Source organism: Cydia splendana, chromosome 25 (genome assembly GCF_910591565.1).
Source record: "Cydia splendana chromosome 25, ilCydSple1.2, whole genome shotgun sequence".
Lineage (NCBI taxonomy): Eukaryota > Metazoa > Arthropoda > Insecta > Lepidoptera > Tortricidae > Cydia > Cydia splendana.
Genome location: NC_085984.1, coordinates 3,189,779 through 3,210,704, shown reverse-complemented (window position 1 = coordinate 3,210,704; position 20,926 = coordinate 3,189,779). Strand labels below are relative to the sequence as shown.

Sequence of the window (20,926 nt, the reverse complement as noted above, 5' to 3'; positions counted from 1 at the left end):
TCCGGTTGCGGGACCCGCCATTTGATTGTCTTTTTTCGACGGCTGGCGAGGTCTTTAAGGGGAGGGGGAGGGGTAATGATTTTGAGGTGCTTTAAAGATATTTTAATAAACGGCTTCCATCAAATTTATGATGATTTACCCAATGTCAAAAGTGTGGCTGTAGAGTTGTGTAGAGCATGACATTTCTGCACAGGATGCAGTGACAAAGTTTGGAGTGCCATTACTTGTTAAGTATTATAAACGTCATTATTGGATGATATATTTGGTAAAACAAAAAAAAACGATACAAATTACAATTTAAATTACAAAATAATGACTCTACTTTTTGCCATATCTGCTGATATTCAATATTAACTATTAATAACGTTTGTAGTTTTATCTATTCTATTCTATCATTAAGAACTGTTACAATATCATATTTATGAATTTGAATAATATTTTTTCGTAGAATTAAATATTAACACAACTTACAGATAGGGTTGCCAGATCGAAGGGCGCTATTATCGGGAAAAAATATATTTTTTTCGGGATTTTGGGACTTAAGTCGGGAGAAATAAAAACATTCCAATTAAAGTAATTGTATTAAAAACAACGATATATTACATTATTGGCACTACGTCAGCTACTCTGCCCATAGACGTTTTTATATAAAAATAGTATAAATTCTTTGAGATCTTGAACAAACAAACAAAATTCGCGGCGTCGAGCGGCTCGACGACAGTTCAGAACTTGAAATTATTGTTTTATAACGTGAAGCTGTTTTTCGGGACAATTTTCACTTTGTCGGGAATCGGGAACACATTAAAAATCGGGAGAATCCCGCCAAATCCCGACCATCTGGCAACCCTACTTACAGATGAACAACTCGCGCGTTAATGACAACTACATAGAAGGCTTACAAATAAAAATTAAAAGTATAAATTTAAAAAGGCAAACCGCTACCTGCCGCTCCCAGTGCAAAGGTGCCCATGATGCTCGCAGCATTACCACGCTAGTTTATCACGGACAGCCTTTGCACAAGGAACGACTCGCAATCCGGCTTTCCCTTTTCTGTCTTTTATTTTCTAAGGAATTTGACATATACTCTGTATCTTTAGGTATTTAAATAAAAGTAAACAAAATCTACCCTCAAATGGCTCCTGAAGCCAGTTGAGGGTAGATAAAAACATTACATGATCAAATAATGTAGGTTAAAGTCAGGTCGTTCAGTGACTGATCCAGGCGGTTTTGTATTTGGTTAGTTAACCAATCAATCTTATAACTACCCGAAAATATACAATGTGTTTGTTTACTTTTATTTAAATACCTAAAGATACAGACTATACATCTGTATCCTTGTAAACATGCCATAGGGCAGAAATAAATTTAGTCTCTTTTTCAAACTTGTGTCTACGCCTAGCCATGAAACATATCATTATAAGATGGCTGCAAGCTACATTGCAACTGTTGCTACTATTGTGCGGTCAGTTTGCGGCGGTAATGATATTATAGCTCTGTGACCACCCAAGGCGATGTTTCTGCAGACTTCTTTATTACATAGTTTAATTTCATTTGTAGGTATACTAATAATATATCCTCTTGAGTCCCCCTTGTCGTTACCTATTGCAGTTTTGAATTTGGAACCTTCTTATTATAATTCAAAATTCCATTTGGATTAAATCCTATATAAAGGCCTCAGGGACTCAGGAGGATATACCACAATATATATCTTCTTCTTCCTTGCGTTATTCCGGCATTTTGCCACGGCTCACGGGAGCCTGGGGTCCGCTTGACAACTAATCCCATGATTTGACGTAGGCACTAGTTTTTACGAAAGCGACTGCCATCTGACCTTCCAACCCAGAGGGGAAACTAGGTCTGGTTGGGATTAGTCCGGTTTCCTCACGATGTTTTCCTTCACCGAAAAGCGGCTGGCAAATATCAAATGATATTTTGTACATAAGTTCCGAAAAACTCATTGGTACGAGCCGGGGTTTGAACCCGCTACCTCCGGATTGAAAGTCGCACGCTCTTACCGCTAGGCCACCAGCGGCGCTTCTCACAATATATATCTTGTATGTAAATAAATGATTTTAGAAGCTTAACATCAAACAGCTTTCAATCGGCTCTTGTATGTAGGTGGATTATGCTGCGTGTTGCCAAAGGCAACCTTTAGCAACAGAGAAAAAATACGCCCAAATAACGTTGGTGCTAAAACACAGCCTTGTCGAACCCCTCTTCGCATCTCAAACGAGTCGGACTATTGACCGTTAAAGCCAACGGAACCTTTCATGCCAGCGTGAAAGGATTTTACAAGACTACAGCTTTGGGGGACATCCTATTTTCTCTAGAGTCTAGAGCTACATATACAGTCTCTCTGTTGACCGTGTCGAAGGCCTTCACACTCATGACTCATGGGAGCATCTCGCAACAAACCCCTAAAGCCTGTAAAAATAACTATAGGATCTTATACTGTAATCATCATCTCACCTGTGGAAGTCGGGAGCTGTTTTGAACGCGCGGTCGCTAGTAGCGCCAAGACTAGAAGTATACTCCACATGGCTCAGTCTGGAACAAAGAAAACTACATTATTAACATTATCAATACAAAATCATAGCGTAGGACGCCCTCACACTAGATGGAGCGATGACCTTCGCAAGGCGGCTGGCAAGAGCTGGATCAGAGTTACCGCAAATCGTGCTCAATGGTGTGCATTAGGAGAGGCCTATGTCCAGCAGTGGACGATAGTAGGCTGATGATGATACAAAATCATATCAGTCCTACAAATAGGTATTGATGGCAGGAAATTGTCAATGTCAGGTGTTAATTGTTAGCGTGGTGTAATAGGGCTTTTTTTACGGAGTTACATGCGTTTACGCACGGTGTGTGGTGTGTGGGACTCGCCACTCCTTTCCCCTCTCCTGGCGAGAGAGGGGGAGAATTTGGCCCTATCCACTATACCTACTCCGGCGTGTTTCACCCTCTTTGCCGTTCGTGATGAAATAGGCCCCTGGTACTAATTAACAAAATGGTCTCGCCGGAAGATCAGCGCTGACTTTCGGGTCAGTATTATGCTGAGGCGAGCCCATTTTCGCGGTAAACTTTAACGCTTACCAATTTTATTAATATCTGTAGTTTTTAATTATACTTTTGTATGTAATCTTAGCTTTAAGTTTACCACGAATAAAATGCTTGATTCTGATTCTGATTCTGATAATTTTCGGTTGCTTTTCGGTGATTGAATTTCCATATTTAGAATTTTATAAAAAAACTCAAAATAAACTATAAGCTTGTATATAACTTACTTGGTTTGAAATCAATTCGTTAACCTCCATGGTCTGATATGTAAGTATAAGTAGGTAATGTTATAAATGTTATAATGTAACATTGACAAAAAACCAGTGACTTGCCAAACACACCATTACGTTTGCATAACAACTAACATTAATCAAACAAAATAAAAGTGTTTGTGGTCACGACTTGTTAAAAGGTACTTCCTATTGAAAGGCGGCAGGTAACAGTAACTAGGCCTGCTATCGGCTTACGACAACTTTATTGTATGAGAGGATGGCAAGAAACTTATGGCGCACTGTACTAAGGGGCTATTCATAAATTACGTAATTTCAAATTGGGAGGGGGGGTCTGGACATCGGATCATGGTAGCATGACGTAGGAGGAAACGGGGTCATTCGAAGCATGATTTTTGGATGATTTTAGAGGGGGATTTTTTCGAAAATCGTCAAAAATAGATGACGTAATTTATGAACAGCCTAAGCGTAACCTAAGCGTAAAACGTAACTTTTACGGATTTTGAGTTTTCAAAACGTCCCGCTTGGCGCGCTGTGAACAAATCCCATACAAAAATAGACAACGCAAACGCCAACGTTCGTCACGTTATCGAATGTACACTAGGGGTTCACTACCCATATCTATGTATATTTTTTTTATATTTTTAAAATCATATACAATTTACAAACAAGATATGTACAGTGGTATTACTAAAAGAATTAATAACTAGCTTAAATCTAAAATAGGCCCTTGAGGCATTGTACCAAGGATGCTGGCGGCATTTCCTCGCTGTATCGCAATGCTGATACGTTGTGCGAGGTAGCCGCCAGCTCTTCGGTCACCAGTTACGTCAACCAGACGCTTCGCGATTTCTGCGAACAACTTATGCGTGCTGGGACCCCATGGACCTAGAGTTTCGACTCCAAATGGTACAAAATGGTACCATTATTATATGTTTATTAGATTAAACGGGTTATACGTAACAATTCCGCACATGTGTAAACAGTAAACACTAGTATTTACCGAAGTTACAGAATCCAGGCCAATCAAACATACAGACGCGATCTACTTTTGTATTAGTTTAATTTTAATTAGGTTTGCTATTGGCAATAACTGCACAGGTGTTATTAAATGTGTCAATTATGGACCATACAGATGTAGGTACCTAGGGGCTGTTCATAAATTACGTCATCTATTTTTGACGATTTTTGACCCCCCCACCCCTAAAATCATCCAAAAATCATGCTTCGAATGACCCCGTTTCCTCCTGCGTCATGCTACCATCATCCGATGTCCAGACCTCCCCCCCCCCCCCAATTTGAAATGACGTAATTTATGAATAGCCCCCTAGTGCATAATTTTTTTTACATCGTATTTGTGTGTGGTGTAAAAATTAGGAACCTACTTAATTGTTTAAACCCTTAAACCGCTGAACCTACACTTAGATCAAATTTGGCATGGAGATTGAGCCCCGGGGAAGGATATAGGATGTTTTCCATCACGGGAGTCATGATTCTAACGAGACGGCCCGATTCGAACTTTAGGATAGTTACGTCAAAATTACGGTTAGATACGACATGTTTTAGATATGTCAGTGTCAAAAGTGACGTTTTTGTTTGATGAAAGCTCACTTTTCACACTGAGATCAGGCGGGCTCACTCCACGATTTCGTCGCTTTGCAACAAGGTAGCTAAAAGTACATCCGTTCCACATCCACACCAATTTTGGTGGCTAGCCATAAGCCGCGCGTGGCGCTGTCGCCACCTAGCGGCCATATATGTCCTGATCGTAACAGACGCGTTTTGTTAGAGAGTGAGTCTTCTGTACCACTTTGTACCTAGTACTATTATTTATTCTGTGCTGAGATATCTAAATCCATGTCGTATCTCTAGCCGTAATATTTGTCGTATCTTATACTTCGAATCGGGCAGTAAGTCGCGGCTTCTAACAATATAATTGTATACATATATTGTTTGTATAAGTATGTATTACACACCTACATTGTAATACCTACTCAAACATGTGTGTTGTAATCCAGTTGTAATACTTATAACTAACACAATGGGTATGTAAACAAGTATGCGCCAAATTTTGGCCCAATTTACCGAGTCGAGTTGTCGTCATTTCAATTTGTATTGGCTATGTGCATGGCTATAGCGCCGTCTAGCGGCTAGATTTAAGTCGACTTTTTACAAACTTTTGTTTAATCCGTGTTAAGAACAGTCGTTATCAAAGGGCTTAGCCAAAATGCCAATCGCTTGCGCTACGACAACAACGAAACGCGTTCTGTCTCTTAGCTCTTACACAGTAATAGTGCGATCGTGAGTGCGATAGAGAGACAGATAGCGTTTCGTTGTCGTAGCCCAAACGATTGGCATCTAGGCTAGGCACCCCGTTATGTCTTGGCGATAAACGTGCTATCTAAACATGCACCTTTAACGTTTTCATAAAATAGGTTTTTGTTCAGACATTTTATTTTGCCAAAGGATGCTGATAAGCAATAATGTGTTAACCCACACTAGTTTAACAATAAGATGTGTATACCTAGTCATTTAGTCATTTATTCACTACAGCGCGGTGCGCTCATTCTTTCTTCCGTGGCAGGTTATTGCAAAAAATAATGTCGGTGATCCGTTATGCTGGTCACTTCAATATGATGGCGACTGTTCTTTGTCCGTAAATTCCCTAGTCTCATACTCTATACCTCTAGGGTATTTCATAGTATTTTCACCGTTACGCAACACATACATATAATCAAATGAAAGGATGAACCGTTACGGATAAAATCGAAAGCTACCTGTGGGACGTGGGCGGTGAGTTCATTAAGCTTATTAATAGCGCTATTGTTTATTATTGTTACATTACAATCGATTAACCTAATTAATATGTAAAGGCCCCGTGCATGAACTATAGGGGGCAGCAAAGGAGCCGTCAGATTTTTGGCGCGAGGCGTAAATGTGTAGTTTATGAGTCCGATGTAGCCCACAAGATGGCAGAACCTACTTTGCACAAGGAAACGTACCTACGAGAACGGTAGATGGTAGCACTGGCTTTGGCAATGTACTTAGGGGCTGTCCATAAATTACGTCATCGATTTTTGACCCCCCCCCCCCCTATAATCATCCAAAAATCATGCTTCAAATGACCCCATTTCCTCCTGCTTCATGCTACCGTCATCCGATGTCCAGACCCCCCCCCCCCCTAATTTGAAATGACGTAATTTATGAATAGCCCCTTACATGTGCACATATGTTTCCGATTCAGGCCAAAAGATGGCAGACCCTCCAACGCGCACGGTTGACCAGAAGTTTAACCATTCGTCAAAAGAAAATCAACTTTCTTACTTTGAAATAAAGTTGAATATCAAAGAAATATGTAAATTATGCTTATCACTTCGACCGTTTGATTGCAAACACAATCCGCAAATACCAAGCAGTTACTGATAGCTAAATTCGATATCACGTGCAAGTCTTCGGTAGTATAGTGGTAAGTATCCCCGCCTGTCACGCGGGAGACCGGGGTTCGATTCCCCGCCGGAGAGAAGCTTTTTTGCATTTTTGTTTTACGTTCGTTATCATTGTTTATCTATCTGTTTTTAATGTTTTAAGTAGTTTTTAACTTTTTTCTGTGTGTGACGAGGATGCTGATTTTTTTGGCTCTAAAAGTCTAAACACCATTTTAGACCACCAATGAAAGGGGAAGGAAATAATTTGATTATTCTTTTGCTTGGTAAGGAAGGATAACTAAGAGTTGTAAAATCACTACATCTTATAAAACAATGTCCCCCGCCGCGTCTATCTGTTTGACTGTGTGTATGTATGTTTGCGATAAACTCAAAAACTACTGAACGGATTTTCATGCGGTTTTCACCCATCAATAGAGTGATTCTTGAGGAAGGTTTATATGTGTATAATTTGTTAGGTTTTGTGTGACCCGTGCGGTGGCTAGTAACAAAGTAAGAAGGTAAATAATTGTGTAAACAGGTAGGTAGGTAGGTACCTAGAGAAAGCCCACTGTGATGTAATAGTGTACTAAGTTAGTTCTAGCTTAGACTAGCCTTTGTTGACTAGGCGCGGTGTCAGTCCATCGTCCACACTGAGGGTGACTCACGTTAGACCGGGTCGTGTCCGGGCCGGAGCTTCCGGGCACTTTTCTATGACATGACAGGCGATCACGTGATGCTTTCCATAGAAAACGATGCGCCGGAAGCCCCGGCCCGGACACGGCCCGGTCTAACATGAGTATCCTTTAAGGGGCATACGAACTCGCCGCCAAAATGTCACTCCCTCTCCCATATAATTCAAATTATGTTTTCAATTGCAAACTAAAACTTAGTTAACTGTTTAGGGTTCCGTATCCGTACCCAAGAAAACGGGATTCACTACAGTATTTCTACTTTTTAATTTATACTCTTTTTTGTCAAGACTATACCTACATGAGCGTTTCTTTTATTTTTTGCCATTTTTATATATTGTGACCTTTTTTGCCACTTTTGTGTTATTTCTACACAGAATCATGAGCTCTTTCGATCCTAATGGGATAAAAAAAAATTTTTTCTATTTTGTTACCATTTTCCCATATACTTTGTATGGCGGTAACAAAAAGGGAAAAATGTGTGGAAATTTTAGGACAGTTTTTTCCTCCTATAAGGATGAAAAGGGCTCGCAATCCTGACTAGAAATAATACAAAAGTGGAAAAAAGTTCACAATAATTATATAAAAATGGCAAAAGAGAAAAGAAACGCTCACATATGATAACGCATTCATGTGTCATTACTCTAAATGCACCTCATTTTAACCAGTTTTTGTTGATTTTAAAATCGTATTTACGATTCTCCATCGCTATATATTTATAAGTTCCGTGCGTATAATCATACATGCGTTTGCGCGCCCTATGTTGTTACGCTTGGCAGAGCATGCCGTTTCCGGGTTCGGGCAAAAAACTTACTACCCAATGTATACTAACATATTGTAGACAGTATTTTAAGTCACCCTTTACACTGACGTTTAACTAAAACTTTTCGAGACAAATGCGATTTCGATTTGTCAGTACCTAATTGAATGAAATCATTAGTATAAAACAGTAAAATAATAGTAAACAATAGAACTTCTAACAGATAACATTTGTTAGGCTGCCTGTCCAGGCGGAGTGGAGCGGAGATGTGGAGAATCAACAATAGCAATAGCAATGGTTGTAAATTTCCGCAAATCTCTCCGTAGGGCCGCCACTAGCCCAAACAGTAGGTAAACAAACCTTGATACAACAACGTCATATTTTTGACACTTTGTCAATAGAAAGAGGCGACAAATTAAAATAAAAAATTGTCGCGAAGGGTGGATCTTCCTTAAGAAATTAGAATTTTGCGCATTTTCCTACTGACAAGTTAGGTGTGTTCAAGTAGGTACCTATGTATCAGTTGCTCTGATGTTTACAGTTTAACTATGCTAGTGTTGAAAATTGCTGTAATATCTCTGTTATTGTTTTACCTACTATTTTGTGTTAATACAGAGTTAAAGTACTGCCAACGTAGACTGTCCCACAGTGACTCAGTGGTAATTTGGTAATTGAGTTTTTGTTCTCGTAACAGGAAGACGATTTCATGTCTTCGCGATCGCCATCATGTTTATTGTAACCACATAAGTACAAGTCGCTTGACTCGCTTGCCATAAATATGATAGGTATAAACCTATAAACAGGATACACACAGTATACTTTAGTATTTAAGTATTTTTAGTATTTAAGTAGGGATTTTAATTTAGGAGATGTTGACGGTCTGACGCCCGGCAACGGAACGGCCCGGGCGTCAGACCGTCAACGTCAACATCTCCTGAAGATGCCTCGTAGAGAGGCGAAACACGTGTCGAGTGTGTTCTGTTGGTGGTGGTTTGTTATATTTATTTGCGTATTTATTTTTGCGGTGGGAGGGTGGGAACATTATTTGCATGTAAAAATACGCAAGTAAGTATAACGGGTTAGCACTGATTGACTAGCACGTTATCTTTTCGCGGATTAGCAAAGTAATATTTTGGTTTTAATTAATATGGATTTCCGCAAAGTAAAGCCTGATTCAATTCACTAGTAGGGATTTTAACAAGATTTTACAAAAAAAAAAAATGCAAAGTGGCGGCCATTTTTTACAATGTTTGACTAGGTATTACGTTTTCATATTAAGGTACTTTTCGGATATCTCAGGTATCAATTTCTATCATGATTAAAGCAAATTTTCCGTCGGACGTACCGCTTTTGAACTACAAGCAAAAAACTGTAAAAGAGGAAATTTTTTAAATAGTGAGGATTTTTTTTCCACAACTCCTGGAATGGAGCAAACTCGGATTACACTAATTTAGAACCAAATGAAGGTATTAAGACGATTTCCAGCTTTCTGGGAATAAATTCCAAGAAAAATCTAATTTGATTGGCCTATTAATATTAAGTAGGGATCAAGTAAGGATTGTGGTCGTAGATACAATTATTATTATTATTTATTTATTTTCAATCATGTCCGGCTCACAGCGGAAACCAAACGCCAGAACATGAAAAAAACACGTCAATTGACAAACATAAGTAATAATTAATATTTTACTTATACAAAAGACAAGTAAAAAGACACAGACAAGTAAACAAAAAAAAAATCATAATCATTAAACATAATAATATCCACATTTTATATTCGGGCATATCTCCCAACCACTTTAGTCTAGGGACGTGCGATAAAAACAAGCAGGATTGTGGTCGAAGATACAATGTAAGTAATGTGGGTCACATTTCTCCGACACCCTGCCGTACAGACCGGCATTCGACATGTTACATAACGACCGGTCTTATCATTGACACACTTCCATTCATTCCGACCAAGTGGCTTATTTGGCTGGCCATCTTTTCAGCTGACTTGTTTTTAACCGACTTTAAAGAGTAGGTTTTCAATGCTTATTATGTTTTATTTATACCTCGTCGATGGCAAACAAGCATACGCCTGATGGTAAGCAGTCACCGTAGCCTATGGACTATGGACGCCTGCAACACCAGAGATTCTTCGATTTCTCTAAGACAATGGGGTTGGCCGGTCCAATTATTTAGCAGATGGCGTCACTGGCGTCAGCATAGCTTGCCTTATCAATGCCTAGAATTGTGTCAAACTTTAATGATGGGTTGCCACATTTGGTCATTGCCATGTAGAGTTGGCTTGTTCCAACACTATATAGGCACCATTTCACCAATCCAATACCTTAATTCGACACTATATTATATAACCAACACTACCAACAGTGTTATCATTGACACACTTCCAGTTATTTAATACTCATTACTATGAAAGTCGATGCGATGTCTCATTTGTCTGGATATCTTTTCAGTGTCGCAACTTGGCACAGTAGAGCACCACAGACTTGGCACCAGGGGCCCATTTCACAAACGGTATTAGACTAATAATATTAGTCCACGAACTGTCAAATCGTATGGGTTGCCATGGCAACACACAAATAATATTAGACTAATACCGTTCGAGAAACGGGCCCCAGGGGCCCATTTCACAAACGGTATTAGACTAATAATATTAGTCCACGAACTGTCAAATCGTATGGGTTACCATGGCAACACACTAATAATATTAGACTAATATCGTTCGAGAAATGGGCCCCAGAAAGTATAGTAATCTGATTATAGATCGCCCGCCTGTGTACTTTACTGTTAGGTACATTCGTTTTTGTATTCTCTGTACTTAGTGTAAATTTCATTCGATATCGTGACGTGACGTACGCTTTTGCGTTAAGTGTCATTTTGTATGGGATTTTGAGTTTCCAAAACGCCCCGCTTGGCGCGGTTTAAAATCCCATACAAAAATAGACATAAAATATTCTCTTTCGGCGATACACAAGCGCAAACATTTTGTACAATGTGTATGTTAAAATGATCAACAATGCAGTAAAAAATCTCTGTCAACGTGTTTTAGAGTCATCCTGTAATTCACATTCAAAGGTTGAGAGTTCTCTGAGGGGACTGAGGGTCTCTTGTCATATTTAACATTAATCAGTTCGATAAATGTGCGTGTTGCAAACCTACGAAAGTACGAGTATCTACTTACTTACTTTCTTAGATTTCGTCTTTCACTTTCATTGGTGACACAGGGGTCAAATACAAATTAATTTTCTTTGAAATTCAACACCCGCATCCGATTTTAACAATTCGCGAAATAATGACTATTTAAGAATTAACATACAAAGTAAAACATTATGTAATGCTGTGCTTATCTGTGTCGTCTGTAGTAGGTCAAGATCGCATATTTATGTGAATGACGCATCTCGGTTTCGTTGGTATTTCCTTTGTCTGAGATGTATTGGAAAATACGAGACATTTAAGAGCCCATCGACGTGCACACTAATAGCGCCACTGCTAATTAATGATTATTTAAATTTAACGACAGGTATTTAAAAAAGGGCGCCGCTACGTACTGTATTGTGTATTTCAGTACCGTAAAATGGGGTGAGTAGGGTTATGAATGGGGAGAGAAGGTTTGAGAGGGAGGAGAGAAGGGATTTTAAGGCTACTGCTACAAAAATAATGTATTCCAATTTAAAATGGAGCAATAGTAATATTCATAATAAAAAAAAATCGATCCAACAATCTTCCAAAATCACCTTTGTATGAAAAACCCTCTCACCCCAAATACGAGGCACTACGGGGTGAGGTGGGTTTTCCTCTTTATCGTCAAAGTTATGAAATGGAACTACCCAAAATAAAATACAAACTAAAATACAAACGTCCGAACCACTTATTATATACACCATTCAGTTTTCACATGTAAAAATAAAATTTTATCGAGGTTTGAAAGTCAAATTTCACCTAACTCACCCCATTTTATGGTACCTTTTGAATACATCAAACTAGTTTTTATGTTGCTGGATTCGTCAATCTATGCGTCCAAAGTTAAAACGGCCGTTTTTGTTTTGAGGTCCTAGTTCGACGAAACCAGCAACATAAAAACTAGTTTGATGTATTCATAAGGTACTTAAATACATGCACAATACAGTACGTAGCGGCCCCCTTTTTAGGGTTCCGTACCCAAAGGGTAAAACGGACCGTCCGTCCGTCCGTCCGTCCGTCTGTCCCGACGCTGTATCTCACGAACCGTGATAGCTAGACAGTTGAAATTTTCGCAGATGATGTATTTCTGTTGCCGCTATAACAACAAATACTAAAAAGTACGGAACCCTCGGTGGACGAGTCCGGCTCGCACTTGTCCGGTTTTTTAAATACCTGTCGTTAAATTTAAATAATCACGATTATTTAGCAGTGGCGCTAGTGTGCACGTTGATGGGCTCTTAAGGTGAGGTGGGCCTAGGCCGATATGTCAAAATTTGTAAAAAAAAAATTCGAGCGAAATTGATGACGGCTTGAGGTATAAATAAATAAATAAAATAAATAAATAAAAATCATTTTATTAAAAAAATAAATTAAAATTAAATTAAATAATAATAATAATAATTAAATTAAACTTAAGATGAGAAATAAATAAAGAGAATAATAATTAAATTAAATAATTTAATTTTTTTTTTTATAAAGATACTTTGGGTTTAGGACTACACCAGCATTAAGGATGACTCACGCTAGACCGGGCCGGGCCCGGGTTGCGGCGTCGAACATGTCATTTTCTATGACGGCTGATCAGTGATCACGTGGAGCTTTCCGTAGAAAACGAAGCGCCGGAGGCTCGGGCCCGGCTCCGGTCCGGTCTAGCGTGAGTCATCCTTTACCTACTGCTGCAGTGCGACATAGCCGCCGACGAAATACCGGCCGATGCAATCTGAATCTAAACAGTACCTTTACCGGTACCTACTTACAATATTTTTGATATAACATAAGAAACTGCCCGATTCGAACTTTAAGATACGTAAATTGATAGATCTAGATACGATATGGATTATATGTGTCAGTGGCAAAAGTGACGTTTTTGTATGACATTTGACACTGTCATATCTAATCCATATCGTTTCTTTTAGTTCGAATCGGGCCGAAAGTAAACATTAAAGCTATTTGCTCTAAACGCTATAAACCCATAGAAAGTCCATATCAGACGTTGTGTAGACACAAGTTATTAGTATGTAATATCGAAACTGTACCGCGAGCCGGTGCGGGACTGTTGCGTAGAAAAGTGTTAAATAAAAGTATGTATATTTGTGACGTTATCTATGAAAAGGGACCTTATTGTCGATGGCGCTTACGCCACTATTAACGATGATCTGATATTAATACAATGCCGCGCGACGCCGATCGGCGTAAACGCCATCGACAATAAGGTCCCTTTTCATAGATAATGCCCCATTTTATGTTAGGATTAGTCACATGAACCTGCTCCTACAATCGAAGTCACGCAATTCACATTATAACCTAAACAAATAAATAATTCTGCTATAAACCCCTAGAAAGTCAATATCAGACGTTGTGTAGACACAAGTTATTAGTGTGTAACACGTGTGTAATATCGAAACTGTACCGCAGGCCGGTGCGGGACTGTTGCGTAGAAAAGTGTTTCACGAAAGTATGTATGTATATTTTATGTTAGGATAAGTCACAATATCTGGGAGACCGAGCTTTACTCGGAAAAAATATAAAAATTCAATAATGCACGTTTTCCCAGAGATAAGACCTAGCTAGATCGATTTATCGCCCCCGAAAACCCCCATACACTTGCCATATAGCCATCGAAATCGTTAGAAGTTTATGTATAAATAAATATACAAGAATTGCTCGTTTAAAGGTATTAGATTAGATAGATAGATGAATCGGCTCCCTTACTATCTATCGAACTCACACAGCCCACATTATAACTAAACAAATAAATAAATGCTCCTATAAACCCATAGAAAGTCCATATCAGACGTTGTGTAGACACAAGTTATTAGTATGTAATATCGAAACTGTACCGCGCGCCGGTGCGGGACTGTTGCGTAGAAAAGTGTTAAATAAAAGTAAAGAGCCCGTCTTGACTAACTCTCAGGCCAATTCGAACGCACGAGTACACTGACATCAGATCAGTCTGACATCACTTAGATGTCAGGATCTAACTGGTGTTATCGTGCATTTCGCTTGTACTTGTCCATACATGTACTAACGCGGGCGAGATGCACGATAAGAAATAATATGATTCAAATATCATTCTGATGTCAGTGTACATTCGAATTTGCCTCTGTCTGCTTTACTCGTAAAGTATGCCTGCGATACTATAAACGTAATTTCACGGGAACTTGATGTTTATAAATAAATAAATAAAGAAATATTATAGGACATTTTTACACAAATTGACTAAGCCCCACGGTAAGCTCAAGAAGGCTTATGAAGGAAGAAGGTTTATGGTGGCTTTATTATACTATCTCTTGCCAAGTAGATGTCCAGAATGTTGTCCTGAATTTAAATATTGTAATATCCATAAAATATGACGCTGCACGCAGCGTACGGTGTCAACCAAACCGTCTAACCCTTGTGTACGCGAGTGTACCGCGCCTGTGTTTCACAAGGCTGTACGGGTTACGTCACCGTACGACCGTTTCGGACAGGTTTGCTCCTCACTGTACCCGTCTGCGGTTTTATAGTACGATATAGTCAGACCAAGATAAATCTGCAGCGATTTTAATAGCATAGACTGTGCAAGTGTAATTTTGAACGCCATTAAAGTTTGACATTCAAAACAACAGTTTCGCATTCTGTGCTATCAAAATTGCCGCAGATGTATCTTGGTTGGTCTGACTCTAACGTCAGTAGGTATATCTTAGTCGAGAGTGTATTGAATTAGGTATGTATACCTAATACCTACTAAAATACGGCGTTGCATGAACAAAAGATTTCCTTTGGCAGGATTGGTCCTTAGGACCCAAGGATGGATTTAAGAAGTCCGTCCGTCTATCTGTCACCAGGCTGTAACTCAAGAACCTTTATAGCTAGACAGTTGAAATTTTCACAGATGATGTATTTCTGTTGCCGCTATAACAACAAATATTAAAAACAAAATAAAATAAATATTAAAGTGGGGTTTATAAACAACAAACGTGATTTTTTTGCCGTTTTTGCGTAATGGTACGGAACCCTTTGTGCGCGAGTCCACTCGCACTTGGCCGGTTTTTTTCAATACGGTGCAAAGTTTCTATGAAACATGTGGCCCCAAGTGGAGCAACCCACACTCTCCACGGCAGATTGCATTTTTTTATCGCCGCCATTATCGAAGCCAAACTGGTTTCGCCTTTACTGACATTGCCTCCAAATAGCAAGCTAATAACCTGATTACACTGTGTGGCAAACTTGCCTGTAAGATATGAAATAACTATAGTTTTTAGGGTTCCGTACCCAAAGGGTAAAACGGGACCCTATTACTAAGACTTCGCTGTCCGTCCGTCCGTCCGTCCGTCCGTCTGTCTGTCACCAGGCTGTATCTCACGAACCGTGATAGCTAGACAGTTTAAATTTTCACAGATGATGTATTTCTGTTGCCGCTATAACAACAAATACTAAAAACAGAATAAAATAAAGATTTAAATGGGGCTCCCATACAACAAACGTGATTTATGACCAAAGTTAAGCAACGTCGGGAGTGGTCAGTACTTGGATGGGTGACCGTTTTTTTTTTTTGCTTTTTTTTTGTTTTTTTTTTTTGCATTATGGTACGGAACCCTTCGTGCGCGAGTCCGACTCGCACTTGCCCGGTTTTTTTAGCATTAGAAATAAGGTAAACAATCTTGATGTGTCTTTTAATTGAAAAACACATTTTAAAAATAATTTACGGCAAATATGTAAGTAACAATTATGAATCTAATACGATCATTTATATTCTTCTGCTTCCATAAGTAATAGTTACTGATTTTTAAAAAGCGTTTTTCAATTAAAAGACATGTCAAGATCGCTTACCTTCTTTCAAGTTCTTTCTAATGCTAAAAAAACGACCTATATCTAAGGTGGTGGTTAATGCTCGACATGCTAATGCCCAATAGATGACACCCTGCTGTCACCTCTATTGACAATGACGTACTTAAGTTTCAAGATGACATGTACTGGGACCGCGTCGTGGACCTTTACCACAACCGTATATTGTATAAATGGGGTTGGCAACTGTCAAAGGTTTGCCTAGATGGCGCCATCATAGCTTGCCCCTTTTTCTATGAAAATTGGCTTAAAGGGCTGGCATCCAGGGTATTAAAAAAACAACAATTTGACACAATTCTAGGGATTGACAGGGCAAGCTATGATGGCGCCATCTGCTAAAAACTTCCACCGGACAACCCCATTGCCAGAACTTTGATAGATAGATAATAGTTTATTCATCACACATGGTAATAGGTACTACATTTAAAATATACATCGTGTACATAATATCTATACTACTAACAAGTGCGACTAGTCAGAAATAGTGTGTCAGAGTAGTGTGGAATGATGATCCAAGAAAAGAACTTACTCATCTTAAAAGCCGGCAACGCTCTTACAACCGCTCTGGTGTTGCGGGTATCCATAGGTGACAGTAATTGCTTACCATCAGGCGATTCATCTCCTCGTTTGTGTCCTATTTGATTGGACTCTGGTGTAAGTAGAGTACATTCTGATGCCAAACAATGTTTTTTAATGGTGATCTGTTCAAGCGTATCACTACACCTAATAAAACAAAGTCCCCCGCCGCGTCTGTCTGTTTGTGTGTAACTCTAAAACTACTGAACGGTTTTCATGCGGTTTTCACCTATTAATAGAGTGATTCTTGAGGAAGGTTTAGGTGTATAATTTGTTAACCCGTGCGAAGCCGGGGCCGTTTAAAATACTACCCGACCTAACTAACCTAACTGTACGTGAACATACATAATTAACACTTAGTATGAATATGAACATGTTCACCTAGTGAGCAGGTTACCCAGTGAACAGCTAGGTCACACAAGGTCATGATCGATGCACATCGCTGCCTGCGCGTGCGACTCTGACCACTGCACTTAGGGTTGCCATATTTCAGGATTTTTCCTGATACATCAGGATTTTTGGGCCTGCGTCAGGATTGCCGTGACTTGGCGAGTGTCATGGTTTTTAGGGTTCCGTACCCAAAGGGTATAAACTAAAAACGGGACCATATTACTAAGACTCCGCTGTCTGTCACCAGGCTGTACCGAATTTGCGATTTCGGGGTTGGGGCCACAGTAAAAGTTGCTTAGTATAATCCCAAAAGCTCCCTGGCAACTGGAATGCTGTTATTTTTTAGCCACCCTGTATATTTTTCGCGTTAATTATTTATGGAATTGGCCTTGATAAAAAAGGATAAATCTTCAATATAATTACTACAATTTTTCGTTAGCCCCCTCTTAAATTATCAAATATTTACTATTTGGTCACAGATCATAGTAGCGTGAACGCTGCGCGCGCGCAGTGATGTGCATCGGTATTGACCTTCGGACACAGAATAAATAATAGTACTAGGTACAGAAGACTCACTCTCTAACAAAACACGTCTGTTACGATCAGGACAGATATGGCCGCTAGGTGGCGACAGCGCCACGCGCGGCTTATGGCTAGCCACCAAAATTGGTGTGGAACGGATGTACTTTTAGCTACCTGTTGCAAAGCGACGAAATCGCGGAATGAGCCACACCTGCTTCCGATTGCAGTGCACAGAAATCAACTCCGTTGAGCGATGCTATTTTGATTGATTAATCGATTAATCATTTTTTTCGTACCTACTGAAAAAATGATTGATAGGAGGATTTAAAAAATCGCTCAGCCTACAGTATGTATCTGAACGAAAAGCAATTACTCAAACCCGTTAATGTTTAGGTCATACTGAGCAACTTTTACTATAGGAGTCTCAAGTACGGTTACCATCAGTTTGTCACTGACATAAACGCCGTCGAGAACGTAATTTACTTTCTATACGTCCCGTTTGCACTAATATGCGAGTGCGAGCGGGATGGATAGAAAGTAAATTACGTTCTCGACGGCGTTTATGTCAGTGACAAACTGATGGTAACCGTACTGTATATAAAGGTCTTGTCTTGGTCTTGAATCAAACTCACTTCCAGTAGATATTTTCATATATTATTAGTGAAATTAAGAAAATCAACAGGACAATGTTTTACAGCAAAAACGTCAATCCTCCCTCCGAATTATCTGTCAGGCTCTCATTAAAAAAATAATATATAGTATTGCCATATCAAAATGACGTTACCCAGTTTGACATAGAGTTGTCATATCAAAATCTAATAACACCCTTGAACATACATACAGAGATATAGTACAGAATTAGTATTAGCTGTTATACATATTGTTATCATTATGAACCTTACAGCTCGGCCGTCCTTTTTTTAAAGTGGGGTCCTCCCCATATAATTAAAGAGAAAAACAAGTTCCATTAAAATTGCAACATTAACACATTAAATATTCAAACAAAACAAAACAAGGGAACTTCACATTTTGTAAATCTAATTACACAGTCTGTTGTGATCTACGACCATCTGTGCGGTGTTAATTGCTTAACACCATTCGTTTCTGCACTGATCACTTACAATCTAAATAACAACAATAATAACACTACTAATCTCATTAAACTATGTTGTGATCTACGATCATCTGTGCGGTGTTAATTGCTTAACGCCATTCGGTTCTGCACTGATCGCTCACAAACTAAATAATAACAATAATAACACTACCAGTCTCATTATAATCTGTTGTGATCTACGACCATCTGTGCGATGTTAATTGCTTAACACCATTCGGTTCTGCACTGATCGCTCACAAACTAAATAACAACAATAAGAACACTACCAGTCTCATCATAATATGTTGTGATCTACGACCATCTGTGCGATGTTAATTGCTTAACACCATTCAGTTCTGCACTGATCGCTCACAAACTAAATAACAACTATACTAGTCTCATCAACTCATCACAGTAAATAGCCATATGTGCAGTATTAATTACATAATACCATTCATTTCTGCACTGAATATAGTCTAATCACTAAACATCCTCAAGAAACAATATAACAGCAATATCTTTCATTCTTTTTCATATTAGGTTACTTATTATTGTTTTTCTTTTTGTTAATCCTTCTATGTTCAGTATAATAACGTTAACTTTAATCAGTCTCACTTGAGTTACAATTATCTTTATCATTCATATCACTACTATCACTGGTATAATCTTTAAAACTAAGCCAGGGGTGAATCTTGTCTAGTGCTACAACATTTTCATATTTTCTGTTTCCCTTTTTAGTTAGAGGTGTATCTTCAATTAGAAACCTATCGTTCGGTAGAATTTTTACAATCCGGTACGGCCCATGGAACTTAGGGATCAACTTTTTTGATTTACCAATGTGATCCTTATCTGTAATAGTCCTTTCTACTCTAACCAAATCGCCGATATTATAAGACTTGCCTACCCGCCTATGTTTATTAAATTTCCTTTGAGAATATTCCTGTTGTTTATCTATTTTATCTTTAGCTTCCGTTCTTAATTGTACTAAGTTATCACCTGTTACTCGCTCAGAAATTTCATCTATTGCATCATTTAACTTATTTTCTGATGTAGTTATAAAGTTACAGCCAAATAATAATTCCGATGGACTCTTACCTGTCGTTTTATTTACGGTAGTATTAATTCCTAATTGGATTTCTCCTACGTATTCATCCCAAGTGTTATCATTTTTTCCATGACATGAAGTACTTAAAGCGTCCAGTATTGTTCGGTTAAACCGTTCAACTTGGCCGTTCGCCCTTGGTGAGGCAACTGCATTTAGCACGTGCTTAATACCTGTTTCGTTTGTATATTCCTTAAATTTAGCACTAGTAAAACAGGACCCTCGGTCTGTTATCAAACGAGACGGAGGCCTGAAGTAACTAAAGTGTTCTTTAAAAACTTTTATAGCAGTACTCGTTTTTGTGTCTCTTACAGCCCGAATAGCAACATACTTTGTGAACGCATCAACTATAACAAGTATATACATATTGCCTCTTCTAGAGCGCACGAACGGACCTAGATGGTCGGCATGAACTGTGTGAAACGGCTTTTCGATCTTTGGAATCGGATGCAACATCCCTTCCTTGCATCCTCCTGGAGCCTTATGGTGAGCACACTCAAGACACGCGGCTACGTATTTTTTTGTAAATCGCCGCATTTTCGCGAACCAATAAGTGTTACGCAATCGGCTTAAAGTTTTTTCGAAACCGAAATGCCCAACATTATCATGATTCATGCGCAAAACCTGCCACCTAACACCACGAGGCACAACCCACCTTAGACTCCCATCCTTTAAAATTCGATATACATAATTTCCCTTCAACCGGTAATTCTTTTGAACATCTATTATCAATTTAGTATCTTCGTCTTGCAAAATGTGTTTAATACGCTTCAATTCATCATCGTCATCTTGTACTGTTGCTATCCAATCTTTAACATCAATATTCAGAACATCGATAACATGAGGCCGTGAATCATTCGTGGGGTCAGCAACAGGACCACGGCTGAGAGCGTCTACGTGTGCCATACGACACCCTGGCCTGTACTCTATCTCACAGTCGTACTCCTGAAACTGCACCCACCAACGAGATATACGAGGTATAAGGTCTCTTTTGGTAAGTGTAGTCCGCAACGCGTTACAGTCAGTTACGATTTTAAATTTTACGCCAAGTAAGTACACTCTAAAACGG

At 39.0% G+C, this 20,926-nt stretch overlaps 1 protein-coding gene and 1 non-coding gene across 2 annotated transcripts in view; one reads left to right on the top strand and one right to left on the bottom strand.

Annotated features, from left to right (window-relative positions):
* The window catches only part of LOC134802765 (uncharacterized), a 93,294-nt gene that overhangs the window by 35,611 nt on the left and 36,757 nt on the right, over positions 1-20,926 (bottom strand). Inside the window, exon 2 of the mRNA XM_063775459.1 lies at positions 2,470-2,541. Coding sequence (XP_063631529.1) covers positions 2,470-2,539 — 70 coding nt within the window. The 5' untranslated portion in view covers positions 2,540-2,541. The remainder of the gene's footprint in view (positions 1-2,469; positions 2,542-20,926) is intronic.
* Positions 6,737-6,808, top strand: Trnad-guc (transfer RNA aspartic acid (anticodon GUC)). Its single transcript has one exon. It is a non-coding gene; the product is annotated as a tRNA-Asp (tRNA).